The sequence below is a fragment of the Helianthus annuus genome, chromosome 16 (assembly GCF_002127325.2).
Source record: "Helianthus annuus cultivar XRQ/B chromosome 16, HanXRQr2.0-SUNRISE, whole genome shotgun sequence".
NCBI lineage: Eukaryota > Viridiplantae > Streptophyta > Magnoliopsida > Asterales > Asteraceae > Helianthus > Helianthus annuus.
Genome location: NC_035448.2, coordinates 122,013,727 through 122,023,368, shown reverse-complemented (window position 1 = coordinate 122,023,368; position 9,642 = coordinate 122,013,727). Strand labels below are relative to the sequence as shown.

The 9,642-nt window shown below is 38.3% G+C and overlaps 1 protein-coding gene across 1 annotated transcript; it reads right to left on the bottom strand.

The window, feature by feature from the left end:
* Positions 1-3,904: 3,904 nt before the first annotated feature.
* Positions 3,905-4,264, bottom strand: LOC110916616 (chaperone protein ClpD, chloroplastic-like). Its single transcript, XM_022161321.2, has 2 exons — positions 4,172-4,264; positions 3,905-4,079 (listed from the first exon to the last, which is right to left on the bottom strand). Exons 1-2 carry the CDS (start codon positions 4,255-4,257, stop codon positions 3,905-3,907), a joined length of 261 nt encoding a protein of 86 aa, XP_022017013.2. The 5' UTR covers positions 4,258-4,264.
* Positions 4,265-9,642: the final 5,378 nt, after the last annotated feature.

Sequence of the window (9,642 nt, the reverse complement as noted above, 5' to 3'; positions counted from 1 at the left end):
GTTGGGCTGGTTGCTGGGGATCCGGCTTTTGCTGCTGGGCCGAAACCTGGTTGGGCCGAAAAATGGAGGGTCTTGTAGGCTGTTTTTGGCGAAGTGTGAGCTGTGTTTCAACACGTTTTGCAAGGGTGCAAACATCTCCAAAATTCCAATATTGTTGTAAAGAAACAATGTCTGCAATGTCAGTACGTAGACCTCCCAAAAAACGTGCAATCAATTGCTCCTCATCTTTAACAATACCACACCGTAACCTGAGTCGTTCGAACAGCATCACAAAGGCTTCCACGGAAAGGGTTCCCTGTTTGCAATTGTGATATTCCAAGAAGGCGTCTTGTTTGTGGTTAAGAGGCAAAAACTTCGAGGTTAACAACCGTTTCATTTTTTCCCATGTTGCAACTTTCGCTTTACCCTCCCGGTAACGGTTTTTTTGTACGTGTTCCCACCACAAAGAGGCATATTTACGTAAACGTATAGCAACAAGTTGTACTTTTAACGTATCCGGTACCTGACGGAGATCGAAGATGCGTTCCACGGTCGCGAGCCAGTCGATAAAATCGTCAGGTTGCATGGTTCCCTCAAACTCGGGGATTTCGGTTCGTAAACCGAGAGCCCGAATGTGATCCCCGGCTGGAGCAGGTGGTGGACGGTGTCGGGGTTGTCTGTTGGCGAAGACGTTATGAAAATCCTCATCGTCATGGAACAGATTATAACGATCCCACACAACCGAATCGGTTTCGGTCTGTTCTTCCTCTTCGTAATCATGATGATACAAATCATCGGGCTGTTGTTGGCGTAACTCCAATTCCCGAATCCGCTGATTGAGTCGTTCAATTTCGATGTCGCGTGGATCACGTCGATCAAAGTCGTTGCCTCCGGCGGCGAATCTACGGTTCTGCCCACGATCTCTCCAAGCCCCTGACATCTCGGTAACCTGAAACTGCTGATACCACTTGATACGGATTCGTAACAGTGGAGGCTAGAAAACCCTAGCCTAATAAACCTTCAACGCACGAACACGCGATGAAGAAGATAACCTCGATTAGAAAACCCTAATCGAAAAAATTGGAGAACAAGCCGTTCAACCAGAAGTTCAATATGATAAAAATTGAAAATAATCAAAACTAATGTTTCCACCGTTCAAAACCAAACATATAAACAATCCAAACAATTAAAGATAAAATAAAGATTTAAAATTTGAAAAACAATAAAAAAGATAAACATCCAGTGGGCTGGCCGAATTCCTCATCCACTCGCATCTGGGCCAGCAACACAAGCAACATCATCTTGGGCTTCATCAGTTCTGGGCTTGTTGGTGAGCGGAGCCGTATCATAAAGTTTTAACTTTTAATATTATGCTAAAGTTTGATTTGCAATGATGTTAATATATTTGATACTAGGTTACAGCTCGCGTGTACACGCGGTTTAACAAAAGAAAATAGTTTGGATTTGTTGGGATTTAATAAAACAGAATGAAATATGATTCAATACCATGGAACATAGTATGAAGTAGAGGTGTTCAGTTCATGGTTACCTTTAACGGTCAGTTTAAAAATTAAAAAAAAAAAAACAGCCAAAAGGCAATAATAAATAAAGTAAACTGAATTCTTACTTCCATCAATTACACAAAGAAGTCAATAAGCTTATGCTTCTACATCTCTTCGGTAGCAAAAGCATTGCATACATGATGGTAAATATCAAACACTCCTTAATTCAAAAAAGATCCACACAGAACTGATCCAAGGCACTTTTACCTACAAAATTCCCAATTATTGTGTATTGACGTAACATAATAATAACATAAATAAGATTGTTAAGAGACCGAAAAGCGATTTATTGAATATCGAACAATATTAGTTTAAAAGGGTGGTTCGGTTGATCTTGAGGGGTGGCTGGAGGAGATCTCTTATAGTTTAAGGGTCAAGTAGTAATTAGTTTATTTTAATTATCAGTTAATTGAAATAGTATTTGGTTATACGTAGGAGTCCTAGTATCAAGGAAACTTGGCAGTCAAGTTAGTAGTAGTATATATAGGGTCGAGAGTCTTGTTACTTTATATTGTATTTAACCTTTCAGTATTAATAAAAAGAGTCGCTAAAAGTGTTTAGCAAGTTCTGAGTTAACTGGGTTAATTTACGGGTTGGGGTTCAAGGCCACGAGTCAAGAAGTGGTATCAGAGCCTTACGAAGAAGAAACCAATCAGCAGCAATAGAATCCGATCAGAGGCAGTAAACAGAAGCCCTGATCGCAGGAGGAACCTGATTGAAGTCCGGTCGATTACATCGGAACTAGAAGGGAATATTCTGGTCAAAACAAGACCTGTTTCTGAACGCAGGAATCAAGAAAAAAAGAGTAGCAGCGATAATAATGGCGGAACTTTAGGTGGTCGGCGGAATCAAGAAATTGAACCAAACGAATTATAAAACCTGGATGACCTGCATAAAATCTTACCTGCAAGGGCAAGATTTGTGGCAGGTTACGAACGGCACCGATGTCCGGCAAACCACTAACGACATAAACGGAGCAGTCGGTAAGTGGCAGATCAAAGCGGGTCGCGCTATGTTTATTATCAAGACGACGGTTGAAGAAGATATTCTTGATCACATCCAAGATATCGAGTACCCGAAGGCGGCATGGGACACACTCGAATCACTTTTTTCGAAAAAGAATGACGCTCGTCTTCAGATGCTTGAAGGAGAACTATTAACCGCCTCGCAAGGAGATCTATCTGTGTCTCAATACTTCAGAAAAATAAAGAATCTGTGTCGAGAAATAGGCGATCTCGATGTACAATCCAAAATAAGCGAGGCCCGTATGAAACGTATTATTATACACGGGTTGAAACCTGAATACAGGAGCTTCATTGCAGCCATCCAAGGTTGGGCAAATCAGCCAAATCTCATTGAATTCGAGAATCTGTTAGCAGGCCAAGAGGCCTTAGCAAAACAGTTTGCGGGTGTTCAGGTTAAGACGGAAGAAGAGAAGGCTCTTTATGCGGAAAAAGGAAAGAGTCGAAATAATAAACCATGGAATAAGTCTAAGACAAACGAGAAGACGAGGAAAACCGACTGGAACAAAAAGGGTCGCGAAAATCGTGGTGACAGCTGGGGTGAGCGCAAAGGTAAATCAAAAGATAATCGGAGGTTTCCATATGAGTGTTTCAACTGTGGGAAACGAGGGCACATGGCGAAAGACTGTAGGAAGCCAAAAGTAGAAGGGAATGTAGCCACGGTTACCGAGGAAGAGGAAACATGGGACGCCGAATACCGATCGGCGGCTATGGTGGCTCAAGAGATAACTTGGTTGCGTGTATTACTAAAAGATTTAAAACAAAACTGCAAGGAGAAAGTGGTAGTATTCTGTGACAACCTTTCATCAATTTACTTAGCCGAGAATCCGATGTTCCATGCTCGTACGAAGCACATCGAAGTACATTACCATTTCATAAGGGAAAAGGTCTTAGAGGGAGAAATTGATTTAAAGTATATTGACACAGATGAACAAGTTGCTGATGCATTCACCAAAGGGTTGTCAAGTGTGAAGTTGTTAAAGTTTTGCAAGATGATGAATATGAAGATAACTAATATTGAGAGGGAGTATTGAATATCGAACAATATTAGTTTAAAAGGGTGGTTCGGTTGATCTCGAGGGGTGGCTGGAGGAGATCTCTTATAGTTTAAGGGTCAAGTAGTAATTAGTTTATTTTAATTATCAGTTAATTGAATTAGTATTTGGTTATATGTAGGAGTCCTAGTATCAAGGAAACTTGGCAGTCAAGTTAATAGTAGTATATATAGGGTCGAGAGTCTTGTTACTTTATATTGTATTCAACCTTTCAGTATTAATAAAAAGAGTCGCTAAAAGTGTTTAGCAAGTTCTGAGTTTACTGGGTTAATTTACGGGTTGGGGTTCAAGGCCACGAGTCAAGACGATTACCTTTTGCGTTTTCTTGGCCGGATGTTTTACCAAAAGACGATTTCTTCAATGTTTGTCTAGATGCAGGAGACTCTCTTCCATCTTTAGCAAGCTCTCCTTGTAATCTAGACACTGCCACATCAGCTAACTCGTTCAAATTTGCTCCTAACCTGCGAAAACCGAATTCGAACTATATTATCAAATATTTCAAATAAAACTCTAATGCATCTTATTCTCTATAATCTAAACATGATTAACTCACTTTTGAAGAACACGGCCAGCACTACCATCATCAACAGTCAACAAACCAATAGCAATATGTTCAGGAGCAATAAACTTATACCCCATAGTTCTCGAAAAGTCTTATACTTGCTACTGCAGTGATGCTCGATCTCTTTCCGGAGCTGATTAACATGTAAAGATTAACCGTGGGTACATCAATCTCATCATACATCTTCACCACTTCTTCATCACGACCAAGACTATGAAGCAGTATGTTATGGTTTCGTAACTCTTTCACATCATCGCGGTGGATAACCAAAGATTTCATTACTCGAATGTAAGTTGAGACTCTAAAGTCATTGGGGTTATGCGCGCACATCTCATAGGCGATCATGTTTAAGTAGATAGCTTTTGTATTCGAGGACACTGCTCTACGTACAAGCTCTAGCTCGCCGTAGCAAAAATGTGACAGAAACTTAATGTCTTCCGAAGACTCGTTGCAAATACGTTTTAAGAAAATCCCTTTCGCTTTGAGTTCCGTTACTGACGCAAACGAACGATTGCGTTTTACGTAGTTATAGTCTTCACTTGATTCGGTCACTTTTTCCCCCTTTCGCGACCACTTGCTAGAATGAGTGGAACCGAGACCAAGAGAAACTTTAAGCGAGATGAAATAAGACCTGCATGAAATGAAACGGAAAACAAAATGATATTAATCAATAATATATCATATTTGCTATATTTGTTGTCCCTGTAAGTGTCGTCCCTATAGGGTGTTAATGAAAAATGACATAACATCAATAACAATAATACATCAACTGTAAAGCTCGAGAAGATGTAGTGGTTGCTTGTGTTCACGAACCTTTTCGCCCCCGGGGATCACCTCACCATAGTTCAAGTAGTTAAAGAACCTATTTAGAATATCTTCGCCGCCTTTACTATCGGCGGGGAATCTCAACTCTAACAAAACTTTGAGTACCACAAACGGGATCTGGTTCTCTAGCAAGAAGATGTCGCGAACTACATTTGCGAACCCTAACACCCCTAAATGCTCGTTATTTAGCAACACCTTATTCTTTGCACATGATATGCACTCTATGAAGAATAAAACAAAGCAAGCGTCACGTAACATCATTCGAGCAAACTCCTCATCGATGGAACCATCGATATAGCAGTTTCTAGCCTCTTCAACCACTTCAAACACCTTGTTGTATGTGGGTTCTGGGTAGATAAAAGGGGAATACATAAAATGAGATACTGATGTCTGTAGAATTTCCTCTAAAGATACTTGTATCTTTCAAGAAGATGAAAAGTAGTCAGGTAGATATTGTTTGATACTGGGGTGTTTACGGCTTGGTTGGCTTTGATAAAAAAAAGTTTTATAATAGTTTCAGACAATGAGAAACAAACTGTCTGGTGGGTTTTGTTTTACTCGTTAGCCGAACCCGAACTATCAACAACAGCATCACCCCCTTCTTATCACCCTCCTCATCATCCCAAAAACTACGAACCGCTTCACGGGCTACCTCGATACCAATCCCACTCTCAAGAAACCCATTAGGAGACCGATCTTCAGTGATCAAACCCAGCAACAGATGCTGCGCAAACACCATATCTTTCCCCAAAGCCTTAGCTTCTCTCTAATTACTTTGATATCTAACTGAAAACCATCTCCAAGCATCTGAAGCAAAAACACCTCGATATCACTGTTCATAGTTTCAGTCGGTGCATTATTTACGGACATATCACTTGCTTTATTTAGATCGTATCCCGCTTGGCAGTACGTGGACGCCATGTCATCGGGAGATATCATTGAACCGAAAGCTTCTATAAAAAACTCCAAGTTCTTATCGTCAGCTTCGGAAAGATTTAGGTTGGAAGCAGGTCCTTTCACTATCGTCCTTCGAGACACAAACAATGAATAAAGTATTAACAACATCATTAAACAAAAACTTCAAAAATTACGACTTAGAATATAATAAAATCAAGAGTGAAAGCTTATATTATACTTTTTATTTTAAATAAATGGGGGGGGGGGATATTCCACGGTCCTCCCAACCGCCGAGGTGATCCCACATCGCAGACCGCCACCCAGCAAGCCTGAGTCTGGAGGTAAATCCGCTACCGTAGGGGCATTGGGAACGAGCAAGACTCGAACCGCCACCTCCGGGTTAGAATGCGGGCTGGTGGCTATTGGGCTGACACCCAATGGTTTATTTTAAATAAATAAACATGTACATAGATATAATATCTCAAGCTAAATATGTAAGATGTGACAAACAATTATCAAATTCACGGGAAAAAAATAGGCGTCATTTGTATCTCAACTAATGTACACACACAACTAATAAAAACTACGATTTAAGGGTTACCAGAGCTAGTCACAAAAGGCACCAACCTTTTATAATCCCTTCTTCTTCCAAGGGCACAATTATCAAGCACCCGACCGAGGATCAATCGCGTGTTTTGCAAAGCCAACTCTCTGGGCGAAACACCCGTCTCCGATGGGGTAGGTTGTGCAGTCAGCATAGACCCTGGCCCGAACCCCAACCCCATGGCCTATTGTAGCGGTCCACTGCGAGCCTTGAAAGATGATTGAGGAAACAGCACCTTATCTTCTGTCCCACTGAGACCGTAATCGGAACTAATAGTTTGACTGTATAAGATGAAAAGGGATGATACGATTGAGGATTTTGAAATCAGGGTTTCTACATAGAAGATAAGAAGGGAAAGAAGATATGATGGAAAAAAGGGCGTGGGTACGGGTTATAAGAGATTATATAGGATCCAGAAGTTTGCTCATGGGTCAGGAGTTATACCCGCATCCACTACCCATTTAATTAAAGGAGGCCTCTTTGAATGACATGTGTCCTAAACTTGGTTTCTTTTATTATAGTAGATAGATTAAACTAAATAATATTTAGTAGGAGGGTTATCTATAATTAAAGAAAATCGATTAAACTAAAATAATAATTATCTATAAAAGATGGTCTAATATGATGACAAGTGTCCTAAAGTGGTTTAGTAAAGATTTTACATGATAATTTGTTTGATGGGTTTTTTTTTTAATCTTTTGTCTTTGTGATCACGTGATTATTAATAGTATTTTTGTATTTCATTCTTTGATTTTAATCTACTTATACTAAACCCTTGTGTATCAAGGTGAATTAAAAAATGTCAATCCTAAACAAACGTGGAATATTTGTATGATACTATATTAAAGCCATGTGTTCGTGTAGTAAACTATATTTATATACAAATAATACAATACAAGGTTAAAATTCGATGTATAATATAGGTTAAATATGTAAAACTTGGTTTTATTTTTTAGAGTAAACTGTTAAATTGGTCTCTGAGGTTTGGTCACTTTAGTTCAAAACTCAAACTTTTTGAATCTGGGTTCTTATGGTTTCAATTTTGTATCATTTTCATCTAAAAGCAAAATCTGGTCAGATTTTCCAGTTAATATCCAGCTTTTTGTCTTTTTCGTCCCTTTTAATCAAGGGCAAAATGGTCAAATTTTTTTATTTTCTGATAATAAAATGCTAAAAGACCATTTTGCCCTTCATTAAAAGGGAGGAAAACGAGAAAAAAAGTTGGATGATAACTGAAAAATCTGATCAGATTATGATTTTTGATGAAAATGACAACAAAATTGAAACCGTAGGGACCCAGATTCAAAAGGTTTGAGTTTTGAACTAAAGTGGCAAAAGTGACCAAAGCTCAGGGACCATTTTGGTAGTTTACTCTATTTTTTATAATTTTGAATGTGTGGAATCAAATAATAATAGTAAATAGGGTGACGTTCTTGTAAAATGGATCTTTTTCGTAAAAAGTGTGAAAAGGTATAGGAATTGACATGTACGCATCATGTTTTGGACTAAGGCATGATGTTTTGGGTTGTTTTAGCAAGAAAAACACCAAAATAACAATTTAAAACAAAATGCAATGTATTATATGCATGAAAATTAAAACACAACTAAAACACACTGCTTAACATTTAAAACACACTACTTAACGTTCTTGGCATGATGTTTTAAGTTTTAAGTCTATAATTCATTGCCAGTGGCGGGCCCAGGAATTTTTCCATGAGGGTGCGAAATATTTTTAAAAATTTTAGGCCCCTAGGTATATAAGTAAAATAATCGGTTCGTATCGGGTCGGTTCGGGTCGGGTCATGAAAACAAAAGAAATTGCGTCATAACGTCCCTACTCATGATTCCTATCACAAACAAATTGATGCATAAGTTCATCGCTCCATAACATAATGTTTCAATTTTAATTTCAACCCTAGAAATCGTGTGTAATCACCCTAAAAATCATCTAAACAACATAATCACCCTAAAAATCATCTAAACAACCATAAACAACGTCAAAACACATGAAATTTCAAACCTATTGCGCTATTGGGCTAATTTTAATTATTATAGTTTGAACTTAGGTTGAGTTTGGTTAATGGGCTAGTAATTAGTGTGCTAATTATGTTTAATGAAATAGTGGGTTAAGGTATTGGGTATTTGGGTTAAGTTGGGTAGTATAAGTTTATATAATTTAGTTAGTTTTTTTTAATTAGAGTTTACTAAAAAAAATTTAAAATATAAATTCCAAGGGGTGTGGATGAAAAAATCCAAGGGGTGCGGACGAAAAAACCCAAGGGGTGCAGACGGGATTTTCAACGGAAAATAGCACTAAATTTTTTTTTCCCGGGGGTGCGCCCGCCCACCTTAGGCTATATGTAAGTCCGCCCCTGTTCATTGCATTGTGTCTTAAATTGTTATGTTTGGTGTTTTTCTTGCTAAAACAACCAAAACATCATGCCTAAGTGCAAAACATGATGCATAAATGTCAATTACTATGTCTTCTCACATTTCTCACGAAAAATATCATTTTTACAGGAACCTAATATATAGTAAATATATTAATAATAAAATAATATATCACACCGGAACTAATGTGTTTTTCCAGACACATAGATACACAAAATAAAATAGATACGTCGTTATGTAATAGAAAATTCGATCAGAAAGATAGAACTTATTATTTTACATACTTCATTTTTTAGTTAAGGCTAGACCTGACAAACGGGTTGGGTCGGGTCGAGTCGGGTCATGGGTCAAAACGGGTTCGGGTCAATTATAAAAAAAGTTGTTTTGGTTTGGGTCGAAACGGGTCCGGGTCAGAACGGGTTCGGGTCAAAACAGGTTTCGGGTCGGGTCGGGTTAGGTTTTTTTTTTTTTTTTTTTTTTTTTTTTTTTTTTTTTTTTACAATATAACCGAGAACCCATTATAACACTACCCGATATACTACCCTAAATATATACTTGGTTCCGGTTCTTTTGTTATTCGAATATATCGGTCCACGGGTACAAGACCGACCCGGATCTTCAGTTCCATTTATTTGTTTTAGTTTCGCTGTTGTACCAAATTAGAGTCTAGCTCAGCATTGTCATCTTCAAATTATAGTTCCATGTACAAATTACACTTGTTCCATATATTTATATAACTTATGTA